The 26,425-nt window shown below is 37.3% G+C and overlaps 1 protein-coding gene across 1 annotated transcript; it reads left to right on the forward strand.

The window, feature by feature from the left end:
- The first annotated feature begins 447 nt into the window (after positions 1-447).
- On the forward strand, positions 448-25,600 carry YME1L1 (YME1 like 1 ATPase). Its single transcript, XM_068405080.1, has 19 exons — positions 448-681; positions 3,492-3,623; positions 6,582-6,744; positions 8,858-8,956; positions 10,729-10,838; positions 11,821-11,971; positions 12,063-12,170; positions 12,893-12,975; positions 13,808-13,898; positions 15,562-15,714; positions 17,057-17,189; positions 17,692-17,754; positions 18,256-18,368; positions 18,745-18,900; positions 19,604-19,755; positions 20,635-20,761; positions 20,919-20,992; positions 21,620-21,706; positions 23,797-25,600. The coding sequence occupies exons 1-19, from the start codon at positions 652-654 to the stop codon at positions 23,938-23,940; spliced, it is 2,169 nt and encodes a 722-aa protein (XP_068261181.1). The 5' UTR covers positions 448-651; the 3' UTR covers positions 23,941-25,600.
- The last annotated feature ends 825 nt before the right edge of the window (positions 25,601-26,425 follow it).

The raw sequence follows: 26,425 nt of genomic DNA on the forward strand, positions 1-26,425 counted from the left end.
CAGCTGACGCCCTGCGCGGCTGCCAGCCCCACTGCGCTGCGCCTGCAGTGGCAGCTCCCCAGGCACGGCGGTGATGACCCCCGGGCAGGGGTAGCCTGGCAGCTCCGCCGCCCCCGTGTGACAGCGGGCACCCCGCGGGGCCCTCGCTGCCGCTGCGGGGCCTGGCTGCCCCCGCACCCCTCCTCCTCCTCCCCTTCCCGCCAGCCTCGCTGCTTTCCGTGCCGGCGGCCCCCGGCCCAGCTGCACGGCTCCCCCTGCAGACGGGCCTGCCCGGCAGGATGGTTTTCCCCTCGCCCCCCTCCTCCCCCGGTCACTGATGGTTTGATCCTGCACGCGGGAACACACGGGTTACTAAGCGACCTGGTTGCGAAGCGGCGGCTGCGCGAGGCGGTAAAGGGAGAGGCGACCCGGAAGCTCTACGTCTCCAGCCGCTTCCGGGGCAGCGTCGGGCCTGGTAACGGCTGGCCGTAGGGGGCGGCCATTTTGCCGAGCAGTGGAGCCCTGGGGCCGTCCTGCTGGCGGCGGCGGCGGCGGCCGCCACAGCGACTGAGAGGTGGAGGCTGACGGGCGCCACGGCTTCTGCGTCTGGTCTGGGAAGCGAAAGAGGCCCCTGTGGTCGCTGCCGCCGCCGCCGCCATCCCCGCCGGGAGGATGTTTTCCTTCTCTACCGTGCAGCCTCAGGTGAGGGGGCTCGTGGAGCGCACCGGCGGCGGCCCCGGGACGTTGCGATGCGCATTTCGCCGTGCTTGGGGCCCGCTCTCCACCGGGCTGCGGTCGGGTACTCGTTCCGTGTCCGGGTAGAGGAAGCGGGGCCAGGTGGAGGCACTCTGGGGACCCGGGGGTTGTGGGCCTCGGGTAGAGGAGCCGCGATCCCGGCTGCCACGTTTCTGGTGCTTTGGAGAGCATCGACCGGGCGTGAGCGAATGAGGTGTGGGGAGAGGCATGGCCGGGGGCTACCGGCGAGGCGGCACGGGGTGGCGAGGCGGTGACAGGGGCGGGTGCGGCCTACAGCGGCCTGGGGTCCTTACCTAGGAAAAAAGTGCGTAAATGGAGGAGAGAGGAAGGTACAGTAAAAGCTTGTAAAGTCTGAAATGAAGAAGTAAGGTGGAGATGGCGCTTTTTAGTATCTGTTTTTATAGTAGAAGCAAGGAGGGAGGTGGTGTTATTACAGCTAAAGTTAAAACTGTGCTGTTAATTATCACGGGTTGTTGTGAAAACCGAAATTACTTAGAAATTAGAACAGTTAGTGGAGGAAAAGTGCCTCAGTTATTTGTATATAGAACAATCTGGATGCAGTCGTGAAGGTATCCTTTATTAGATAATGAGTTGAACGGGACTGGTGGGTTTTGTGGACTTTGATCTGAACCAGTGGTTTTATTTTTATGTTTTGTGTTAGGGGGATTAGTATGTGATAGTCTTATTCCACAGTGGGATTTGATTGTTCTTTCTGGATGTGGAGAAGGTGTTAATTGATTTTGTTAGTGTAGTGAAATGACAGATCTTGTAATGACATTTTTAGGAATGTGTCATTCCACCTTTTATAGCAGGAAATGCAGGAGGAAAGCTTGGTTAGTGGTTGGGGTGCTGGCTTTGACCTCTGGAGCCTTTATGGTTTTACCACAAACTGCCAGGGTTTAATTGTAACGCTGGACAATTAATTCTGAGGCAGTTTTCATGTCTCACAGCATTGTCTCTCTTGATCTTCTGTCTAGTCAACACAGAAATGGAACTGCTTGTGGAAGGACATTCATAGGCAGAGGCTTAATCAGGTGTTGCAATCAGGTGTCATTCCAGCAGCAAGAGTTGTACCCAAGCTCTTCCCTAGTGACATGTAATGAGACTGAGGCGTTCTGGAAGTGTTGGAATTATTTGTACCGTATATGCACAACAGACGTAGTCATGCGCTAGAGGAGGAGCCTTCATGCATGGTGCACCTGGGCTTGTGTACTGATTCCTGACGTGGTGTCACCGACCTGACTGCTGCTGAACTGCAGAATTGACTGTGATACGTGTATGTGTTTTGTTCAGGTTAGTTTGATACTTAGGCATGTTTCTAAAGTGGGATCCCAAGGAAGAAAGCATAAAAGAAACTTTTGGGAATAAGTTGTGTAATGCAGGAAAAATACAGATATTTCAAGTTACAACAGTATTACTTTATAGATGAAATAGGTGATGTTTGGAAAATAATACAGGAGTCAGTAGTACTTAAGAACAGAGATCTCTGAAAGAGTAAGATGTTGATAAATCCTCATGATTCAATGCTATTCAAAAGGAGCCACTGAACTTTCTGTTCAAGTTGGTTCAAGGGGAACCAGCTTGATGAGATCTGTTGCTTGAATAACTGTCCAGGGATAATCTAGAATTTACTATGTTATAATATTTCATATTAAAGTCTGAAATTAAGGCATACCACTAAATAGATGGAGTACCTCATTTACCGTTCTTTTTCTGTTTGTGTTATTTAAAGAACGTTACTTCTTTTCTGTGGCTGTGTTGTGAAGTCTTATCAGAATGGTGATCTTAGTTTTGTCTTGGCAGCCACCAAGACAGGCTCAGGATTATTTTAAGTGAACACTTCTTCCAAATAAGAGAAAGTTCCTGAATGAGAGTAACTATAAACAGGTTTTAAACATTTCAAGAGGTGGTGTCAACCTGCAGACTTTTCAGTGTAGAAATCATTTGCTGTTGTTTTTTTCCTCTCTTTTTTTTCCTCCCCATATTAATTCTGTTTCCTTTTTTGTGGCTTCTATTGCCATATGGGGGAAAAAACACCTATCTGGAATGTAAGCTAATTGACTGTGATGGGGGCTTGGTGACTACAAGGTGGAAACATTCAGTTGCACAAAGTTTTGTATTTTATTTGCATGAAATGATTGTTGTTTGTAGTACTTGTCAGAAGACAGCAACAATCCTTATTGTTCTGTCACCTGGTTGCAACAACACATACCTAACACAGCAAACAAGTGATACATTTAAAAAAAAAAAAAAAAAAAGAAAAAAGTGCAGAAATATTCTGAAGGCAGTACTAAGTGTAGTAGCAATTCTGTTTCCTTGCTGTTTCAGCTGAGAACAATCTATAAGAAGTTGTCTGTTACTTTTTTGTAACTAAACATTGTCTTAAGTGCAAATTGAGGGCAGTCTTTGCATCTCCTAAGTGTTGATGGTGTGTACCTACTTCTGTATTTACAAATCTAGTGATTATTTTCTTTAAACCATGTTTATGTTTGAAACCCAGGAAATGTAGCCTTTTCTCTCTTCCAAGCTTGTGAGCTTCTAATCTGTCATGCAGACTTAAACTTTCTTTTTTCTTTAAATAGAGGTATCACCTAACACTGTGGTGTTGAAGCTAAGTTCATGTGGTTTATTGTGAAGTCCCCAATTAAAAGACAGTGTACAATATATGCAATTATAAGTCAGGATTTGGAATGGAGATATATTTAAATAGTTTAAACAAGCTTAAATCGTTATCTGATTTTTTTTTTTCCCTCCAGGCTACAGTTCCTCTGAGTCACCTTATCAATGCCTTTCATTCACCAAAAAGCTCCACTACTACTGCCAGCACAGCATCCATGCAGCCTGTCCAGAGGGACACCTCCCCAGAGCATGATCCTCAGAAGAGTGAGGTACTAAAAAACCTTTGGAAAAATAGTGGTTTGCCTTTAACGGAATTAAATCTGAATAATATTAGTTTAAGTGAATTTAATATTTGACTCGTTTTATAAAATAATATAATGTGACTAAACGAAACAGAATGTTAATCCATAGAATATAACTTTTTGACAGAACTTTAGTCAGTTGGTGCTTTGACAGTAAGGATTCTATGAAAACACAGTATTTCATTAATAAGAAAAAAAGCTAGTACTTGTCTCAGTAGTAATTTGCAGATGAGGAGGGGATTTGTTTTCACTTTCAACTTAATGTTTCTTGACCTAAAGTAACAATAGCTTTTCTATTAATAAACCCCTTATTGTCTCTTCACTTACTGAGTTCTAGTGAAGTTTGTTTCATTATTGCTTGTGAGAAAATGGACTGTAACTTAAAACATATTGAGGGGTTTTGAGAGATTAAATAGCATATTTGCATGTTTTCTTATTTTTCTATTAAAATAGCTTTCATTATCATCAGGTACTTTTTGTTCTTCACATTGAAGATCAGAATACAGCAAATGCAAAGTAGTATGAGATCTTATCACTTCTCTTTTAACTAATTTCTTAAGCAAGTTTTAGAACTAAGATGATGTTTGGGAGGGAAAACATGGAGTCTCTCACTAACTGCAGAACTTGCATGGATTATACTAATCATCCCTATGTTGTGGTTCCATTGTCGGTTTGGTTGTGGGTTTTTTTTTGTGATTCTGTGTTTGCATCTGGTAATAAAAATTGATTTTAGTGGGAGAACTGGATTATTGAATGGAACTAAAAGTGTGTTTCATTTATTCAGTTCTGTATTTATCTTTCTACTCAGCAAGAGTGTCTTCATTTAGCCTGCACCCAGGGCTAAACAGTAAACAGTTTTTCTATCACCCAATGTCCCTTCCCCAAACGAGGAAGGGAATTGGGAAAAGGAAGGAGACTCGTGGGTTAGAAGTTAAACAGATTTAATAAAATAAAGAAACCAATAACAACACAAAACACACAAAATTATACTTATCTATAGAGCACTTGCAAGTTGCTCCAGGAATAGCAATCACCAGAATGAGGAAGAGGGAGGAGAGGACAGAGAAGAGCAAAAAGAGCCCCCCCATTTTCCTAGCAAGCCCCCCCTTTTGTAGTGAACTTGTTGTCAATGATACAGAATACACCTGTGGGCCAGCCGGGGTCAGCTGCCCTGGATTTAACTGCTAAGGGCCTTGATCACCGTGGCTGGCCACAAACTGAAACCAGATCCCAATGAAACCAGGACGAAGAGAATATGATCTCCTTTAAATACAGAGGATTTTTCACATTTAATATTTTCTCTCTAATTTATCATGCACCTGTTTGCTTCCTCCTAGCATAATAAAAGTATAAAAATAATAAAAGTCTCTCTTAATGAAAGCATTTTTAAAGAAAGCTTTTAAAGCAAGTTGATGGTAATAAACCTAAGCTTAAAGAAAAGTTAAGCTCAAATTTAAAATCAGCAAATACTGGCATAGTACATGCAGTTCTAATACTGAATAAAGTTGAACTATTAGAATGGCAAAAATCATTATTTGAGAATATGCAGCCTCTCTGATGCAAAGTTAAATCTGTATTTGGAAGTAGTAACCTCTTCTGAAGGTCACAGAAAATGTTAATTTTTTTTTTATTTTTCTTAATCTTCTCCTCCCCTTAGCAATTCAGTAATTTTCCAAACAACTATTAAGCTGAAGTAGGAAGACATGAACTACTCCTTTAAACCACGTGTAAAAGTCATATGATGTTTAAAAATGTATTTGTACTTATTTTAAGTGGACCAGCAACAATCTACCCTAACCTTTAAAACAGAATACTTTTTTTACTTAAGAAAATCCATTTTAAACTATAAGCTTTGAATATGGTTATCTAGGAATCTGTTCTAAAAATGCTTCTTTTGACATTTTATTCAAGTATTTTTCATGTATGTCTTTTTATTGGAAGTCTAGTTTCACGTGGAAAGTAGATCAACATAAAGCTTACATAAAAACAATTTAGGAAAACCAAAAATATACTCCATAATGTTCTAACAATCAAAAATTAAATATCTGTGCAAATACGTTTAGAATAGGATATTTACTTCTCAGTTAAGAAAATGCTACTGCAGAAGCAATATTGAGAGGCTAATAGATATTTTAAAGGGTCCAAACCAATACGTATTTTTAAAACATACTCTTCCGTAAAAAGATTTTTTCCTATCTGTAGAATACAAAATTAAAATTACTTTGATCAAGATTACTTCTTTAGTAACTCAAGTGTATGTACCTTACCTCCTTGTTTTTTTCATAGCTTCTTTGTTTTGTAGGAAATCCCAGATCCTAGGAACTTACCCTTGTTCCCATAGAAACTTTTGCCTTTCATTGTGTGTATACCCAGCCTGTGGCTTTTTAACGCTTTAACTCTGGGTATAATTTCTAAATATCCAGTCTTTGTGCTGCTGCTAAATCTGCACTATCTGCAGAAAGGCTAGCCAAAAAAAAAAGAGGTTGGGGGGGGATTTTGCTGTTTGCTCACTTGGATGAAATGTAACGGGTGGCTGTTGCTGTACATCTTTCCCCCTTGCATTCTGCATTTGCTTTATCATAAAGAGTAGAAAGAGCTGGAAAACTGCATTTTTTTCTGTGCCTGCTTCAATCGGGGAGCAGGAAGGCATTAAAAAGATTGAATTGGGAAGAAAATATACTTGTCATAAATGTACTGTGACAATGAAAATATCAGTGGCTGCAAATGGAAAAGTTATTCTGTATTGACAGTAGCAAATATTCTTTCTTTAATCATGTCCTTTCATTCATTTATCTTCATTTAGAATTTCAGTCTGAACTGAAATAATAATGCTGTATCGAGCCAAAAAGTTAACTCAGTTATTCTTAATTTGTTTTCCCTAAGGTAATCTTAAGTAAATTTTGAACATTTATTTTTATTTTGCAGTCTGTACGTAATTTAAGAGATCTGGGATTGTCTGATTTGAAAGCTAACCAGTTCAAAGAATTGGTGAACAGGTTGCTTCCTGGGTACTGTGCAGAAAACAAAGTCTCTTCGCAGTGGCATACATCGTACATCTCTGCTGAGTCCTTCTTTGAAAATAAGCATGGTACGTTTCAGAGTGAAGTGCTTGTGAGAATTAATAAGAGTTAGATGATAAAGATGAACACAGTTATTCTTTAGTTTAATCTATTGCGCTGTAGATAACTCATAGTTTAAAAAAATCTTTAATAAAAAGAGTATTAATGTTGTTTTTTAATTGTATAAAGGTTGCCTCTATGGTGTTGCTTTTGAATCTTGGGAATTTCAGAAAATTCAACCTAGATTTTGGAATTGTTTCCTCAAATTCAGATTTGAAGTTGGCTGCTATTAAACTTGTCTGAACTCAGCTGTAGTACAAGTGCATTGTCTTTTAATGGTGGGCCTGAGCTGTGAATTTTTTTCACCAGTTTGTTTCACCAAATAGAAGTAATTAGATTTTGTTAATCTACTAATATAACACAGTCATGAACATCTCCAGTTTACATTAAGTTATTCCTTTTCTGCTTGAGGCAACATTACACAAGGACATTAATTAGAAAGAAATTCAGGGTGGCAAACTGTTAACGGTCCATGTAGAGTATTTCATTGCCAAAACAAACCAAGAGTGGTTCCTTACAGGTAGATTGTTGGGATTAGTCTAAAATATAGGAAGCAAGGCCACTGTAGATCCTCAAGAATGTGTTAGGAAAAAGAAGCATTAGCTGACATTTGAGATGCTGTCTATATAGTATAGCAGTTGGGAGAAAGAGCGTAAGAATAATATCTCAGGGCTACTATTAAAGAAAAGTGTTAAGTTGCGTTGTGATGTGAGATGTAAGAAAATTAGCCCAGAGGCAGTTTCCTGAATGTGAAGAAAAAAGTTGCAAATGCTTCAAAGCTTTCATAGATTAACATGCAAGCTCACCAGACTGGCTGTTTCATTCACAGTTGAAAAGGCAAGGTTATAGGTGGGAAACTGCCACAGGCAAGTGAGATGCTAAATCTTCAAGAACGACACTGCATGCTATGGATGACTGTTACTGTTGATATGCGTATGTTGTGCATATACTTGTGCATAAAGTGAGGAGAGTATTTATATTCTTTTAAACTAATGTGTTCATAATTGTGTTGTATTAGATTAGCCAATATGCAGTATTGTAGAAGATTGTGGAATATACAGCATTGTAGAATTAATAGCTAATCTTTTTTTCTCCTTCCCATAGTTCCTCAGTATTTCAGTTGTTAGCTTATAAGCTGCTATTACAATCGTGTAACTTCAAAAAACGTAGTCGGAACTTTCAGGGTTCTTTTTTGCTGTCGTAGGTGTATCTAACTGATGTAATAACTTTCTCAGAATATGTAAGATAAACAGAAAACCCCACCCTTTTTGTGATTACATTAGCTTCTGAATTACTATGGAAGAGACCATAGGCTTGGCTTCGATTTTCCACCCCCCCCCCCCCCCTCCCTCCCGAGGTCTCTGATGTTTCTTAAATAATTCTTACCTGCTAAAGGAGGATGAGTTCTTTGAGCTTTTGGTAACTAAACAACAGATAGATGACAGTCCTCTTGTCTCACAGTCTATAGCACGCTTGAAATAGTATCTGCTAATAACTTTTTCACTGTGATGCTCTTTCATTTATTTACTACTTCTTGTTTCTGTATTGCATGAGGACTGTACAATTAAGTAGACAGTATAGTTTAAAACGTTTTCATACATGATACATACTCTGTTTTAAAATGCCCATGAGCAATCTGTTCTTTAAAGCCTTTGAAGTTGAATGATTAGTTAATGCTGGTCCTTCAGCTTCATGAAAGTCTTCGGATTCCTGTTCAGTCTAGATAACTCTGTATAGTTATGCAGAGCTGTGTATAGATATGCTCTGTATTCAGCTCTGTATAGATATGCAGAGTTTTCTCTCTCAGATACAGCTTAAAATTCAAGATTCTGGGTACCAGTATTTTTTGGAAGTTCTAATTAGAAAAATTCTGGTGTATTGCAAAGTGCCTGACATAGGTTAGTGCAAAGAAGTTAACTATCTGTGTACTGGTAATGGCTAATTTGTTTAATTATAGATGCCTGAAGAACTGTAGTAAAATAGAACTAATATTTAAGAAAGAGAAAACAACCTATGTGAGAAGTAATGTTTAGTTGCCGTTTAATATAGGGTGAATTTACGCTTTGCTATATCTTTTTACAGGCTCCGTGGATGTTTTCAGTGCTTTACGCTCATCTTGTTTATACAGACAGCATCCTAATCCCCTCCAAAATTTCTGTTCAGATGTTCGGTGTTGGCCAGGTATAAAACAATAAACTACACTGTTTTTAATCTCTATATCTTTTTTAGTCTGGGAAAGTATTTTTACTTTTGTCTTAGAGATGGCACTCTGGAAGTACCGGTAGGCTTCCACGAGGAACTTTACATTGATAAAAACACTCTAAATCATGAAGTTATTTTTGCGTTTGAGTATATGCTTCCAGAATTACGTTAGTAAACATGGTGTAACTGTAGAATCTTCTTCAAAGATGTCGGTATTTGTGGATTGTATTCCTAAAAGATGATAGATGAGCTGACTACTTTTGAATCAATAAATACATTGAATCTGGTATTCATCCAAAGATGAACTTTCTAAAGTGCTTGGTGCCTGGTTTAAACTACTCTTGGATGTATGATGGGTAACAACAGGGCTGTATTGGCAAGAACGTAATCAGAAGCTCAGGGAGTTCAGGTATTGTCCTCTATTCAGTTATTCTGATGCTACATTTGGATATAGTGTCTGGTTTTGTGTCCCATGGTTAAGACAAAATGCTGACAAAACGGAGATAGCCCAGCAGCGATGGGCCACAAGGAAGTGTGCGGATTTTCGAGCATTTGATGTATGGGGGAAGCTGAGGGATCTGAGGTTTTAAAGTTAGCAGAAGAGAAGGCAAGGCGTGATCTAATTGCTGTTGGAGCCTTATTAGTTACCCTTCTCTTGTATACCTCAAAGAAAAGGCAACAATTACTAGTAAAAGCAAAGGAAGTTCCTATTGGAAAATTTTCACAATGAGAATGGCTAAGTTCTGAAATGATTGTGTGAAGAGGTTGTGTTATCTTAATCCTTGGAGATTTTCAGCACTGAGCTGGATGAGATCCAGAGCTACCTGATCTGATGTTGAAAGTTAGACCTTTTTTGAGCAGGGGTTTGACTAGATCACCTCCAGAAGTTCCTTTTATGTGGTGCTATTCTATGATAACAGAAGACTTAGTGAAAACTATATATTTGACTGGTATTGGTGATTACTTTAAAACATAGTAGTGAAAGAAGATAAATATTCTTGGCTTTTGTGGTTTATGTGATAAAATCTCCATCGCAAGGTTTCTGATGTGGTAGAAGATGACGCAGAGTGCTATAAGCTCACTGGGACATACAGTGCTATAAGCTCAGTGTTTAAATGGTCTCATTTCTTTTGCCAGTTTCTAAGTTAACAGCACACCTAAGCCATTCCAGATCTCTTCAGGGCACCTTAACAGCTGAGCTTTTAGACAAAGCTTGTCTTAGAGCAGGAACCTTCATTCCTGTCCTTCTGGATTAGCTTCCAAATGTTTCATGTTTGTCAGCCTGCCTGGGTTTAATTTGGCTGTATGTCTCTTCTCTTCCCTAGACAGTGATAGTGTTGGCCAATTATCTGTAATTCACAGTGTGAACTCCTGATTATTTAACAGAAATTTTTATGGGAAAAATATATTGCAAAACAGTAAGCAGTTTACTTGCAAGTTTAGATTACAAACGTCGTTCATGATCACCGAACCATCCATTTACAGAACTAAAATTTATTGGTTTATTTATCCAGTTTATTGCTATTAGATCCAGAAGTGTCTTTCATACAGTTTTCTGTTTTTTACTTTTTTGGTCAGGCATTTTTGCAATTCTCTTCACTTTCTACTGTGGATATTTTGGGAAGATTATATTCCGTTCAATCATGGTAGTCTTTTTCATATAATAGTTTCAGAAATCTTTTAGACCTTTTTTTTTGTAGTGCTAGTAACGGATAGTTTTAAACTTTTTTATTTATTATTACTATTTTAAGTTTACATACAATCACGGACCTTTAAGACTTTGAGATCAAGAGCAAGACGTCTGCAGTCAACATCTGAACAATTCACAGAAACAAAAAGTTCACTTGCTTCACTTTTGAAGGTAAATAAAAGTAGCATTATGAAGTTGTTTTGGGCTTATTCAGACCATCTCTTTCTCTTGAATGAACCTTCACAATTTACCAAGGGTGTTTTGTTTCACTAGTGTGAAAAAATTTCTTAATTCTGAAACTTGAGCTAATGACAACATACTGTTTTTCTTACTGATACACAGATTTGCTTCATATATCATCAATATAAAGATTGTTTGAATTTTTTAGGATAGTAGTTTCAGAGCTTTAAACTCTAGAAGTAAAATTCTTCATATTCTGTTTTTGTGGCTTAGTTAAAAGTAGCTTGGAGTCAAATGAAGTATTTGTTTAAACAGAAATACAGCTACTAGCACTTAACAAAACCAAGTTAAACTAGGTACTCTTTGCTTCTAATTGGTTATACAGAAGTCAGGCTAATTAAAGCATTTGATTGTATTTTGTTTGTGTAAATTAGCTTTGAACTCTCCCTTTTTTCTAGGCATATGCGGTTTATTTCATCTGTGGACTATGTATACCATGGATGAAGATAAACCAGAGCTAGCTCCATGCAGTGCTGCTCTTAAATTTGATAAGGCATATGAGATGTATTTGATCAAGCTCTATCAAAACTATACTTATGAAGATATTTCACATTTGGAAATAATATAAGTTGATTTCATGAAGTAAAAACCTTTAAGCGAATAACTCCCACTGAATCCAGCATACAAAGCTAGCTGTGTACAAACCTGCCTTAGGCTGCGTTTTCTGTTTGGAACTGGGGTCTAGGAGGGCTCTGAACCTGACCTGTTCAACAAAAATCAGGATACCTCTGCTTGGAGCCATTGTGATTCTGCACTCAAGCTACTGCTCTGTGTTGTCTGACTAACCTCATAGCACCTGAATTATATGCTTTTTTATTTTATTTTTTTTCCCCTCACCCATGCTAGCCAGGTAGTAAGTTAACTATGTATCACAACTTAGTGTATACTAATGCTGCTGTGGAAAATATTTTAGGGCTTTATCCTGAGAAAGCGAAGAATTGATGTTGAAAACTTAGATACACTAATGAAAACAAAAAACATCCCAGAAGCACACCAGGATGCTTTTAAAACTGGTTTTGCAGAAGGCTTTTTGAAAGCACAGGTATTCCTGCAAAAAACACTTGGTAAGTTGTTTTAGTTCATGTATCTTGTTTTTGTATTTAGAAAGTACTTTATTTCAGCCCATTTTAGAACTTTTTTTGTTTTCTTTTACAGATTCCTTAAGAAGATCTCGTTTGCTTTCTTTTTTTCTCTTCGTTCTTTGTTTTTATCTTGCTGTATATTCGTCATTTTTACCTGGGAAAGGCTCCTTTTCTGATGCTGGTTAGTCAACCTTTTTCCCCCCACTGTTTCACTTGTGTTATTTCTTCCAGCAAATTTAGCACAAATTAAATGTGTTTTGACATTGATTGTTTTAGGATAACATTTCAAAGTAGTAATGAAAGAGAAGAGTTACTTACTACTTTTGGCTACAGCCTTTCAGACAATATGATGAAATGATTATAGAGACAAAAAAGTTGTCTGTTAGTATAATTATTTTAACTCTTTTGGTGAAACAATTACATAGAACCAAGCAGAGAAGAAGTCAGACTGTTCATCAGTTATGTATTTGTCTTTGAATTTAGATGATGTGTTATCTAGGTCAGCAGTAGGCAAAATAGTTTGATTTTTATTTGTAATCAAAGTCTAGTTTATAGCAACTTCATAGGCTTTCAACTTCATGCTAAGTTGTCAGCTAGGTCTCTAGAAAGTTAGGGTATGTGCAGAAACACTGAAGGAGAACTGGGTTTGTGTACATACTTTTGGATGCAGGGCTTTCTGTACTACAAATGACTAAAAAGCACTTAGATCACTGAATTAACTGCAAATATTAAAGATTTTTTTAATAAATCTTATTCTTGCTGGACATTTGTAAATGGAAACATGCCCTTTAAAAGGGCAGGTGTAAAGTTAGTGGCTTAATGGTATGCATTCAAGTGCGAAGTTCAGTCTTGGAATGAAATGTCGTGTAAATTTTTTGTTCATCATCTGCTGTTTGCTGTTAGTACGCTTTCGAACATCAAGTATCTTTGATGCAGCAGTTGATCCAATCCAGTTGAAAAATGTCACCTTCGAACATGTAAAAGGGGTAAGTTTGAAAGCAAAGCATGTGTGAGTTCTCACTTAACTAATCGTTTTGAGCCTGAAGAATGTCTTACTCTGTTCAATAAATTTCTTTGTATGAACTGAAGCCATATATATATTGACCACTCCAAGATCAAGGAGGGTTTTAACCACTCTTGTTCTATTTTATATCTTTGTGGCATTTAATACCTTGTAAAAGGTGCACTCTCGGATTGTTGAATCACATTTTCAAAGGCTAGAATAGCAAAAGGCAGGCCATAAGTATCCATGTTAATCTATTTTTTGCAGAAGTTGACCAATACAAGATGGTAATGCCATTTGATCGTTTCTCTCTTAGTACCATCTCTTTCGGATATCTGATATTAGAACAGGAGATATGGAGATTCCCAGAAAAAAATGGTCATGTCACTGCTGATGGGATAGCTTTATTTTTTCTATTCGACTATTCTTTTTCTGTCAGTGGCAAAATAAAGACGTCCCCCTCTCCTTCCCCTTGGACAAATAGAATTAATCTCTTTTTAGCTAATTAGACTAATATCTTGATGTAGGATTTTTGGTTCTGTACTTATCTTGTTGATCAGATCTGGTCTTGAACTGTTTGGTTATTCCTTCAGTATTATTACCTTTAGTGTTTACTGGTTACTCCTATGAACAGTTCTAGGAAATAGGTTGAATTAAACTCATGGACACTCGGTATCCACACAAATTCTGTAGTACACTTTTATTTCCTCTTTCTGTTGTGTATTTTTGATCAATACACAAATACAAAACTCACTTACTAAAAAGGTGCAGTATTTTATAAATGCTTATGTTTGTGGCATGTTTTTAATGTGTAGGTTGAAGAAGCTAAACAGGAATTGCAAGAAGTTGTGGAATTCCTGAAAAACCCACATAAATTTACTGTACTAGGAGGTAAACTTCCAAAAGGTAAGAATCATTGCTCAGCAGAAGTGAAAATCACATGTAGCCACGGCTGTCTTTGTAGCTTTGTTCTGTACTGAATGACTAATTTACAGCCTAGCTTCTGAATATTTTTTCCTTTTAGTTAGGGAATCAAAAAAGTATATAACCAAAATGGACCTAAATACTACTTTTGTATTTATTTTGCATTTGGGAAAAATAGTGAAACAATGTTAGACATAGGTAGTGGATTTCATTGTTTGTTTAAAATATTTGAGTAACAAATGAATCTTCAGAGAGAGTTGTGAAAGCTTCTTTATGAAAGGATACTCTTAAATGAGGTACTTGGGGGTGGGGGAATAGAGGTTAAGGTAGTTACGTTGCATGCTTCCTGTCTAACCTTCAGTTCCTCATATGTAAAAATTGGTCATTTCTGCCTACCCCTACAGAGAGTTTGAGGTGTCTGAGATACTCAGAAGAAGCAAAGATGCCTGGGTACATCTTTCATTGGGTAGAAATTCAATAATAACATTAGGGGTAATAAGCTATGACAGTGCAAAGCAGTGGGCTATAGATTCCAGGCAAAAAGCCTTTCAAGAATCAAACCTGTGTTTATCACTGTTAGCAGCCACCTTTACAGGGTTAAGAATTGATATTTCTTTGAAGTCCCAAGTAAACCTTTAGAGATGATGTACTGATCTGCAAAAATTCTTGTACTTTGTCACTGAACATAATGTAGTTTTAACAAAATACTTACTGATAAAGTTATGCATAATTGGTGTTAATGCGTTTTTTGAGTAGAACTTAATGTACCCAGAGGTTTTTAGGTCTGTATTTTTTCCCCTCCTTTAACGGTCTGTATAAGGATATTTTTTTTAAAGTTAATAGCTTCCTGTCACCAAAATTTTTAATACTAGTGTACCTTTTCCCATCTGAGAAAGATACATAACATAAGTTTAGTCTTGAAAACTTACCCAAGATAATGAAAAATGTCCGAAAAAGAACCTGTATTATGCAAATGAATATGTTGGGGTTAGACAAAACTTGCTGTGCCTTCTTTTGTTATTAAACTAGTATACAGTAGTCCTTGATCTTGAAAGGCAGGGTTTTTATGGAACTGAACTCTTAAAAGGCCTTTATTTCTTCTCTGTGGCTTTCAGCACCTTTAGTGCTTGCTAACTGCTTTAGTTCAGAAACAAATGTTTTAATTTAAAAGGATGATTAAGCTTGATCATAGTAGAAGGCCAAGAGAATCTGAAATATGTAAACCTGATAAATCCGTTTCCTGTTAGTGTTCTACACTGTTTAAAGTTAAGTACTTGGAAGGATTTAATTTAAAAAAAAAACAAAAAAAAGTCCCACTTTCAGAAATGGCTAGGAAGATGTTAGTTTGAAGAATAGGGATTCAGCTGCTAAACTCAGTAACTTTGTAGAATACTTCAGGCTTCAGTTTTTATTTGTTAGTCTTACAAGTCTTTGTTGTTGTTTCAATATGGGTCAGAGCATATCTAGAGCTGTTACAGGAAGCTTCTTCAGACCGCAAGTAATGAGCAGTAACGGAAATGGGATGTTAACGGCTTTTTTAAGCCAAGTGTAAATTGTTTCTTCTAATGCATGGAAGAAACAGCACCTATATAATAAGACTGTATGAGTTTGGTGAGTTTGTTTGTTTTTTTGTTTGTCTTTTTAGGTATTCTGTTAGTTGGACCACCTGGTACTGGTAAAACTCTTCTTGCACGGGCTGTAGCTGGAGAAGCTGATGTCCCATTTTATTATGCATCTGGATCTGAGTTTGACGAGATGTTTGTTGGTGTAGGAGCTAGTCGCATCCGAAGCCTGTTCAGTAAGTTAAATGTTTGTTTTGGAGCTCTTTTAACTTGAGAGATTCAGTGTTGTTTACAATGTTTGATTGGGTACGGTTCTGGTTACTGGAAAGTAGTAGTGTATGAGCCTAATAAATAAAATGTTGATTGTGTATGTAAATCTCAGGATTCTGTATCAATTAACTGTAGAATCTGGTTAGTTGTCAGATGAAATTGTAGCAAAAATTATAACTGATGTTACAACACTTCCAGAGAGAACAGAAGTAATTTAATTAGAAATGTAATGTCCTATAAACTAAACGTCGTATTTTAAATTGTAATTTACTTACTGTCATATGTAAATTATTGTAAATTTGAATGAAAGTGTAACCTTAAGATAAAAAATAGCGTTGACCTTGTCAGTTGCTTCCCTCATTTTTATATTGTCTTTTTTTCTTTCTCTGAATTAGAGCTTTACGGGATTGCAGTGTAGCACTAAGCTGAGATTTCCTTTCTTATGCCCATCAACAGGCCCAGAATAAAGGGCGTTATAATGAAACTTTTAAAATTAATGTTTAGATTGATAACTTTCACAGAGAAGACTTTCTATTTTAAGTATGCAAATAAATATTATCATGGGAGGGGGAATCCTGCTTCTCTGTTAAATGGAAGATTGATAGTGTCAGGCATATACAATGTAGAAAGTAGTTTGCATTAGTAGAAGAAATGTGACTTGCTTCACATGGAAGGGATGCAAAATGTAATGCTTGTTGTACCTTAAAACGTGCATTTCTTTCTGTCGAATACAGAAGTTTAGATGACTGACTTGTACATTAATGTCAGTGTTACAGATACGTCTAGCTGGGTGAGATGAGTTGCATCCTGGTACACATATACCAGTCAGTGGTCTTAAAGTTTATTATTGCATTTTTATTTTGTGGTTTTAATACCTGTAAGCTTGAGGGGAGGTCTTCACTGTTAAAATAACAAGCAGGTTCTATTAAAGTAAGTTATTGTTTAGACTCATCACTTTTCATATTATTTTTATTTAATAGGTCAATGTTCTCTACCCAAGCCTATGAAATAAACTGTTGTAGGGAGTTGATATGAATTACAATGAATTTCTTAATCTATTTTACTAGTAATTTCTTGTAGTGTGATAAGAATAAGCTGATGTGGAGATGAAGAACCTTGCTTCTCTTTGTATCGCTTAATTTCAAAAATATATTTCATTTTTTTAGGCTAAAATCAAGACAGTTCTGGTGATGTCTAATAGAACACTTTATAATCCAAGAGTAATAGAAATAGTAGAATCCTAAATTACATGATACACTGTCTATTCTTTTGTGTGGTTGAAGTGTCCTTCTATTTTTCTTTTGTCAGGAGAAGCAAAAGCAAATGCACCATGCGTTATATTTATTGATGAGTTGGACTCTGTTGGTGGGAAGAGAATTGAATCTCCAATGCATCCCTATTCAAGACAGACCATTAATCAACTTCTTGCTGAAATGGATGGGTAAATATATGGATTCTGAGGGCATAGCAGGTGCTTGGCTGACTGATATTTTGAATATTTGGGTGAATTTTTCTTCCTTGACAGCTTTGATGTTTTTCATAGTTCTTTTGTAATGCTTTTTAAGGATATAAATTTAAGATGCTCTTATGACCACTTTCTGGTACTGCCAGCAGTAGCATTAATGGCCTTACTGTAAAGAATATAGAAGCTTCTGAGTTGTAGTAGCGCAATAGCTGCAATTATTTTAAATAATTTCTCAATTTTTTTAGGCTGGCTATATATCTAAAGGAAGAAGTTCAACTCTGAGATCAGGGCACGTTTTTAACCAGTTGCTGGGTTAAATGTGGTCATTCTTGGATCACATGTTGTGGTTTGACAGTGTGTTTTTGACTGGCCAGTTGAGGTCATCCGAAATAAGAAATAGAAGTAGTTATTGACAAAAGAGGTGTAAATTCTGTCTCAAAAAAACCCCTAACATTCTCACCCTTTTTCTTCCATACAGGTTTAAACCTAATGAAGGTGTTGTTATTATTGGTGCAACAAACTTCCCTGAAGCATTAGATAAGTGAGTATAATGTATTGTTCATTTCTACAGAGCACGTATTAAAAACCAACCAAACAAAAGAAACCCCCACAAAAACAACAAAGTTGCTTGTGATAATCTTCAAGTATTACAGTGTTATAGCTGAGGTTTTTCACTCTTAAAAAGCATGTGTACTGACCAGTTTTTGGCAATTAAAGGGTTGTTGAGTTAAATATGGAGAAATAAGTAACATGTTTCTAAGCATCTAAAATTTCTGGAAGTTTTTCTACTTAAATTGACTAGCTGCATTCCTTGTTCGCAACGCAAAACTTTCAAATGCAAAAAAACCTTTAAAATTGGTTGGTAATAAACATCTTTAATCTTTTTACAGATAAGAAAAACATATTCTTTGCATCTGCACACCAGACATAGTCTATGAAGATGTCTTTAGAAATATCAAATGGATTTTTGTTCCCTGTATACGTTAGTAACAGTTTACTGCAGCATGTTTAAGTCAATGTATTAAATTGTCTTTTCCCTTAGTGCTTTAATACGCCCTGGTCGCTTTGATATGCAAGTTACTGTTCCCAAGCCTGATGTAAGAGGTCGTACAGAAATTCTGAAGTGGTACCTTAATAAAATAAAGTATGATCCATGTAAGTAAATACTTTACTGTAATACCTTTTTATGTAACAGTTTTTATACTGGATCAACCCAGTCATGTATTAGTCCTTTATTCCATCAGCAATTGTGCCTTTACCATGTGTCTCAGTAAAGAACACAAGAATTGTCTAGTACATAGTGTTACGACAATTTTCTGAGGCTGGGTTTCTTTTTAGTCCTAAACAGTTCATAGTGTCTTAAGAATTAGGCTTAATTTCTTCTAAAGCTGAAAATTTTTTTGTTTAACGCATTATTTTTAATAGAACATGATTCTTGCTTACAGCTTGATCAATTTTTGATGTTTCTTCATGATACAAGCTTTTTCAGGAGCAATATGGACCCTAACGACAAGTTTGTTTTTCCCCACAGCTGTTGATCCGGAAATAATTGCACGAGGCACAGTAGGATTTTCTGGAGCAGAGCTTGAGAATCTTGTAAATCAAGCTGCTTTAAAGGCAGCTGTTGATGGAAAAGATATGGTAACCATGAAAGAACTAGAATTCTCAAAGGACAAAATTCTAATGGGTAGGATTTTATACAAAAGACATACATATATGTTACAGTACACAGGGGTTTTCTTGTGTGATCAAGACTTTTACAGAGAAAGAAGTTTTTATGCTGTTGTTTTTTTGTGGTGGTGGTGTTTGTTTTTTTTTTTTTTTTAAAAAAAAGTCATTTTTCTGTAAGTTTATTCTGAATAGAACCTTTTGAGACCAGAGAGTAGTATGTAAAATCTATTATGGAATATATTCTTTAAGACTTGATACTTTTTTTTATCAAAAATGCTGCATATTGTACTTGAGCCTAGAGAAAGACACAGGCTTGATTTCTTACCCCTCCCCTACTTTCTCCTAAAGGAGAGGAGAGAATAAATGACCAGAAACCTGGAGCTTCTGTTTAACTAACTTTTCGTGTGATAACACAAAACTTAAACATCTGAGACATACACACTAAAAATCTGGTCTGTTCATACTTGAGAGAAGAAATGGAATTTTCTCAGACTGCATTTTAAATGTATTCCTTTGAAAGCAGCTTGTCTGTAGAGTATATTGAGGTCCATTTTAGACATTAAAATCATACTTATAAACATTTTACACTTAATGAGTGTTAGTTAATTTTGCTTGCATGCTGTTTCTCAGCTACTTTGTGCTCTGTTTGAGTATATGTAATGTGTAGATTGTGGTGGTCAGCTGTATAAAAAAGTTTATTTAATGTTCCTCTGTTTAAGGACCTGAACGTAGAAGTGTAGAAATTGATGAGAAAAACAAAACCATCACGGCTTACCATGAATCTGGACATGCTATCATTGCATATTATACTAAGGATGCAATGCCGATCAACAAGGCTACAATCATGACACGAGGAACAACACTTGGGCATGTGAGTATTTCTAGAATTTCATGTTGGTTTAGCGTTGTTGAGGAATTTGCCAACAATGCTATTTGTTGTAATTATGTTAATGCATATTGTAATATGTTGAAATACTCAGTTATGAGCAATCTCTTGGAAAAGTCGCTGGTCATCTTTTCTGTGTGATAGAAAGCTTTCTTCCTTCATTTTGAAATAAAATAGCATATGCTACTATAATAGTTCACATATATAAGGAAAGAAATGCAAGTATGTTTGATTCTGCTGCAGTTAAAATAGCACTCAATGGCAAAACTTTGGAGAATGTCTAAAGGACTGGAAAGTAGCAGCACTGCTCAACTGTACTTTTAACACAAACATCCTTTATGAAGTTGTTCTTTGTTCTGTGTGACTTTTTCTAAACCTAACCAGTTACCTACCTTATTTCTAGCAGAGATATCCCTAAGTTTTTGTATTCTGCCTTTAGCTGCCAAGCGTTTGAACAGAAAAATATTTCTATTATGTCTGTTTCTGTTGAACTTTATCCAAGTTAATGTGTTCGCCTGAAGAAAATCGTTGGCCTGAATCCTCCCAGCAAGTTGATTTGTGCTCAGTACAAGTGTCAGGAATAAGGAGAAATGGATAGAATAGATTGTTGTGTTTCTTCTGGTGCTAGCTTTCAGTTGCTTAATTTTATGTGGTGCTCATGGCCTGTAGGAGGCTATTTCAGCTGGTAGACTAAGCACTTCCAAGCAAACCTCATGAATGCACAGACTAGGAGGAGGCCTAGAGCATTCAAATTGTTGCATAAAAGCTTTTATATCTGCTTTGGATATAAACAAGAATATTTTTCAGATTATTTCAGTATTTCTTCTGTTTATTGTTACCTGACCACAGTTGTGTATCTTACAGGTATCTTTGCTCCCAGAAAATGACAGATGGAGTGAAACTAGATCCCAGTTGCTTGCACAGATGGATGTCTGTATGGGAGGAAGAGTAGCAGAAGAGCTCATATTTGGAAGTGATCACATCACAACAGGTCAGCTCATTGGTAGTTAAAAGAATATTGTATATTTGACAGTTTAAAATTTGTGAGATCTTCAGTGCAAAATGACCTTGAATTTTTGATCAAAGCTTGTGAACTGGCATGTTTAACTTGGCTTCAATAATGTAACTTACATCTGTTTGCTATCTAGGTGCTTCCAGTGATTTTGACAATGCTACTAAAATAGCAAAACTGATGGTGACTAGATTTGGAATGAGCGAGAAGGTAGTATCATCAATCCTTAAATATTTATATGGTACAAAGAAATGTTCTGTTCTGTAACTAAACGCCTATTTGCCTGTCAGTGATCACAGAGACTAAGTAGTTCTGGCAAAAAAGGAAATAAGCCTTATGACTGGTCCTGCTATAGAGAGCCCAGTTAGAAAACCTGTATATTTGACAGTTTAAAACTTGCAAGATCTTCTACAAAATGACCTTGAAAGTTACTAATGTCCACAGAAAATGTTTATAATAAAACCAAACATTTTGGAATTGAGGATAATCTTGCGTTTTGGGGGCAGAGACGACAGCATTGAGTTTTCTAGACTTCTAAAAAATCTTCCTTAGTCATCTTTATTACCCAGCAAGTGTTAGTAGTCTGGGGATTTTGTTCTAGTTTTTAAAAAGCAAACGCTTAATCAGGATGTGTACTGTAACCTGTTGAAATAGAACTCTGCAGTGACTACATAGTTGATGAATAGGCTTCTTGTTTTGCTTCTGTTGCAAGCACTTCAGGAAGCATTTGATGAATGATTTTGTTTGCACGTAAAAGCAATAGGTGATGAAGGTCATACAGTGTTTTATCTGTATTACTGCAACAGTGGCAAGATAAAGCTTTTTTTTGTTGTTTAGCTTGGCGTTATGACCTATACTGATACGGGGAAGGTTAGCCCTGAAACTCAGTCTGCAATTGAACAGGAAGTAAGAACACTTCTGCGGGTAAGGTTCTCTCCCCTTCTGCTCCGATACATTTATTTTGAGATCAGTTGAGCATCAGCTTACTTGGTAGTGTATACTGGTGAAAATACACAGGTGGATGAAAGTATTCCCAAGTATTTAATGTAGCCGCAACTTTGAATCGCTGCATATCAACTTTTTGGGGATTGTCATGCACAAGTAGTGAGAAACAAGCTGGTGGTGTTAGGTTCTCTAATATACGCTTTAACACTTACTCTTACATTTGGTGAGGGTTTATATTTTGCCTATTCAATTTGTAGGAAAAAAAGTATGGCTATAAATTGTTTTAAAACAACAGATGTGAATGTTTTGTGTTACTCCCCCATTTCATAACTTGCAGCTAAATCATTTTGTATGGAATCACAGGAATGGCTGTATGGGATCAGAGAGTTGCTTTTTCCACTATCCTGTTCCTCACAGTGATCAGTATCAGATGCTTAGGGAAATTTGTAACACTCTGTCAAGACCGGGTCAGGGACAAGGCAGAATAATATGGACACCTCGCTCCACTGACTTGGAGTCAGGCGATTAGTCCACTTAAAAACTTTACTAGTTACCCCGCTTCACTGACTCAATGCCAGGTGGTTAATTCATTTAAACAGTTTTATTAACACACTTGTAAATGTCCTTAAGCAAACAACCTTAAACAGTCTTGCGAGCTCAACGCACAATAATGAGCAAAACAGCCTTAAACAGTTTAACAGGCTCACCACACAATAACACAAATAGCAGTGGGGTAAAATACAAAGCTTTAGCAGGGAAAGGGACCATGCGACCTGTCCAGTAGTCCGACGCAGCTGTCAACACGGCAGAAGTAAGGTTGGGCATAACGGGGTCTCAGACCAGAGAGGGGATCCCAAGAGTGGTCCCCTTAGATTCGTTATACCTGTGAGTTGCATAACTTCACATATGTAAAGTGGTGATAATAGACTTCTTCAAACGCCCACCCAGGTCTAAGTGTTAACAGGTTTGGTCCTTACTGATAAGCAGGTAGTGAAAGGGAAGGAAAAAAGGTCCTTGTGGCTCAGCAAAAAACACACACATTGTTATATTCATGGCAAAGCCCGAGGAAGAGACAGGAAACACTACCACCTGCTCACAACTACACTGTTGTATTTGTGTAATGTAGTTATGAGTAGGCAGCAGCGGCTCGACCTCATCAGAGCACTTCTTTTCTGGTATCCATTTTAAATGCGACAGGCTCTTGGCATGAGTTTAGGCCGCAACTTCTGGTTACGGATAAGCAATGGAGGAGTGGCGGAGGCATCCTTATTGTGGTCTGCACAGTAAGGGTGGTTGTGCTAGGCAGGGAGAGGCTACCTGGCCTATGCCTGGTCCCGCTTTCCACCTGCACAATTATGGCTTTTCCTGTCTTCAGCAGACCTTTAGCATAAGTGCAGACCATGGCTCTAAGGTCTGGGTCTCACACGTTCGATAATCACAACTTCTAGATCACTGTTCTGGCAATCAGAATTAGTTTGGTACAGGCAGGAGAATTATTTGTAACATTTAAACGGATTAACACTGTAGCTGTAGCTGGTTTTGAACTGACTTGGTCATGTAAGAACTATCTATGTAGAGCTACAAGTTGAAGCTAATAATGCTGGCAATGTGCATCTACTTGCAGCAGCTGGTAACTTGTTGGGTAGCTTTCAGCTTTCTAAAAGTACCTAGTACTTTGAGAGTTTTATAAGCCTTTAAAAACTGTAGTCTTTGAGGAATGTTTCTTAATTTAATCAGCAGATTTTGAAATGTTTTATGTCTTTTCTAAGTCATATGTAGAAATACTAATGTTTGTCTCAGGGTTTTCTTTTTAGTCCTACTTCTGCACAATGCAAAGGTCACATAAAATTGGGGGTTTCGCGTTGGTTATTTTTTTTTTTTTTTTGATTAATTATGCCGGCCAGATTTTAAATTTTCGTGAGACAGCTGTGCTAGCTGTGAAATGTAAGGCACAACTTTAAATGTTTGTTTTGAGTCGTATTTACTTGGAAACAATTTTTAAAGTGGAATCTTACTGTTGTTTTTGTTCTAAAGTCTTAAAATCTCTTTCCACCTCTTTTTCATATTAGGACTCATATGAGCGAGCAAAGAACATTCTGAAGACTCATGCAAAAGAACACACGAATTTAGCAGAAGCTTTATTGAAATATGAGACTTTGGATGCCAAAGAAATCCAAATTGTTCTAGAGGGAAAAAAACTAGAAGTAAGATGATAACTTCTGGAATACAGAAGATAATTTTAAGACTGTACATCTAGCAATGCAGTAGTCTTATGCAGCATAGCCTTTTTTTCTCCTTCCTGATGTGTGTATGGCATTAGTGACACTCTACTATTATTCTGTCTCTTGTGAGCTTCTGTTACTCATGTATTTGTTGTGTCTCATCAGAATAAGACACACAAAATAAAGCAAGTTCTTCATCTTCTGCTCCCTGTACTTTTCCCACAAGAAGTTATTCAGAAGGATGAATCTCAGGATTGAATTCAGCATTTTGGTTCAGTCAAATGTGTTGAAGCTGAGAAGAAAAACATGCAGCTGTACTGGTGTGTTTTGGCATAGCTTCCTGGGTCATGCTGCGACATGTGCATTTGAAATGATACCCCATAGTACGTGCTATGGAACATTTTATGGATAGTGCCAGATTGATTTCTAAAACAGTAGTATGTAGTCTAACTAATGCTCATACTCTGTTTGAGGCTAGAGATCAGTTTCAAAGAAGACTTCTTACTTAGAAATGTAACAAAACACCTCTAAGAATGAAGCAGCTACACAGTACGTCTCTGTTAAAGGGGATTGTGGGAGCTCCATGTAAGACTAAAACATTAGTGATTGCGTTTTCAGTCCTCTTGGGGTTAAAATACACACGTGCGTAGCTGGGGAGAGAAATCTTAATGCAAAAACAGGCTAAGCATGTCTAAGCCTCTTTGGACCGTGTTTTGGGAAACTGGCAGGGGTAAGAGAAATACCTGTGACCTCTGATGTGGTATGACAAGATTTTTAGAATTTTTATTACTGCAGTAGATGGATAACAGGACTTTGACAGTGCTTTTACACTGCTGGAGATTCTACAGAACTGGTTTCTGCTACTACTATGTATGGGCGTTTGATAATCCAACATAATTTCTTAAAAGAGGGCAATATTGCTCACTAAAGAGAAGTTCAGAAAATGTTTGAAGCGTGTGTTGTTTCAAAGAACATTCACAGTTCTGTTCTACAGTAGAAGGAGGGAAATAAAACCTTTTCTTTCAACCCTTACAGAAATGTCTGGGAGTTCTAAGATAATAAGTTTTTGAAAACAAAAGCCGTTTCCAATCAAGTGGAAGTGATTGCTAGCAATTATATGCCACTATTACTCAGATCTCATGGAACTGGTTTTTAGGCATAACACATCTTGATCAGAATCTTTTTACAAAATTAACTGTAAACTCTTGGGACTAGAAACTTCTGTTGCAGGGAGAGCCTTTATTAGTGCATTAATGTTGAAGGTTACCATGCTTGGCCATTAAAATAGTTGGGCTGGTGCCAATAAATGTGAATGGAAATTGGTAGCTACACTTAAAACTAGAAGTGACATAGTATTTTTGAATCTTCTGAGTGTAATGCTTGATTATAACCTAGTTTTTTAGTAAGAGCACATGCATTTTTTTTTTCAAAACCAGCATAACTTTCTATTTGCCTGTTTTTGTCAGCTTACTATAGTGACATCCCAGCGCAGTGTGGGAGAACTTCCAAAGGTTATAAAACAGTATACCAAATGTCTAGGCTGACTAGTTACAGTTGTACGTGTATTTTAGGAATATGCCAACAGAAATAGAAATACACTGCGTATTTGGCATCTGTTTTTGGAGTAATAAAGATTAATTTTAATTATGCATATTTGTTTTCTTTTTATTCACTGTAAATTGCTATGAAATGTAATACCAAGTTCCCTACTATGTAAATTGAGGTGTATAAAACATTTAAACTTGTAAATAAATTTAAGAATGATGGCAAAGTTGCACTCTCTCTAATTAGATTTCTAGGGAATGTTCTCCCTGGAAATTCAGATGGTTTTTTGGTTGCTACTTCAGTACTCTGACTTGAATGGGAACTTTTCCAGCTAAATAATGTGAATCTGCATTTAGAAACAAAAGCAAAAACACTTTACACGTAGAAGTCACTAAAATCTATATTTAATGATCTGGTTTGGGGGGTGAGTCCTTGAGGTCTAACTTGTTCTCATTCAAAGGCTTCTTGCTATATGCAAAGAAGTGAGCAGAGTCTCAAAAAAAAGGTGATATCTCATTGGTTACATGAAAAATGACTCTTTGAGATTAGCCATCAAGTGTGAAATGTGTCTTTGCTTTCTGGCCAACTTAACAGCAGAGGTGTTATTGAAGAGTTTACTGTCATACCTAGATGGTTGTGTGCATACGATATCTATGGGGCTTCAAGGAAACTTCTTTATTGACCTATGGTGTTCTCAGGTGCATCTAGGAGCTGACATTCCTCCTCCCATAATCACTGGACAGAGGTAGGAGACCACTGTATTGGGTTTGTGTGGCAAGGTTTTGGTAGCGGGGGAGCTACAGGAATGGCTTCTGTGAGGAGCTGCTAGAAGCTTCCCCTATGTTTGACAGAGCCAGTTCTCTGGTGAAGACTGTGGTGAGGCAGGCTCTCACCCTAAAGCCCATGGAGGTTAACAGTGGAGCAGATACCC

This window comes from Nyctibius grandis, chromosome 7 (genome assembly GCF_013368605.1).
Source record: "Nyctibius grandis isolate bNycGra1 chromosome 7, bNycGra1.pri, whole genome shotgun sequence".
NCBI classification, from domain to species: Eukaryota; Metazoa; Chordata; class Aves; order Nyctibiiformes; family Nyctibiidae; genus Nyctibius; species Nyctibius grandis.

What these genes read in the sequence shown, in the direction of transcription:
- YME1L1 (XM_068405080.1), top strand. Translation starts at nt 652, where the DNA reads ATGTTTTCCTTCTCTACCGTGCAGCCTCAG. An exon ending in AAAGGACAAAATTCTAATGG is followed by an intron (nt 18,901 to 19,603) that starts GTAGGATTTTAT and finishes CCTCTGTTTAAG; the next exon opens with GACCTGAACGTAGAAGTGTA. An exon ending in AAGTGATCACATCACAACAG is followed by an intron (nt 20,762 to 20,918) that starts GTCAGCTCATTG and finishes TTTGCTATCTAG; the next exon opens with GTGCTTCCAGTGATTTTGAC.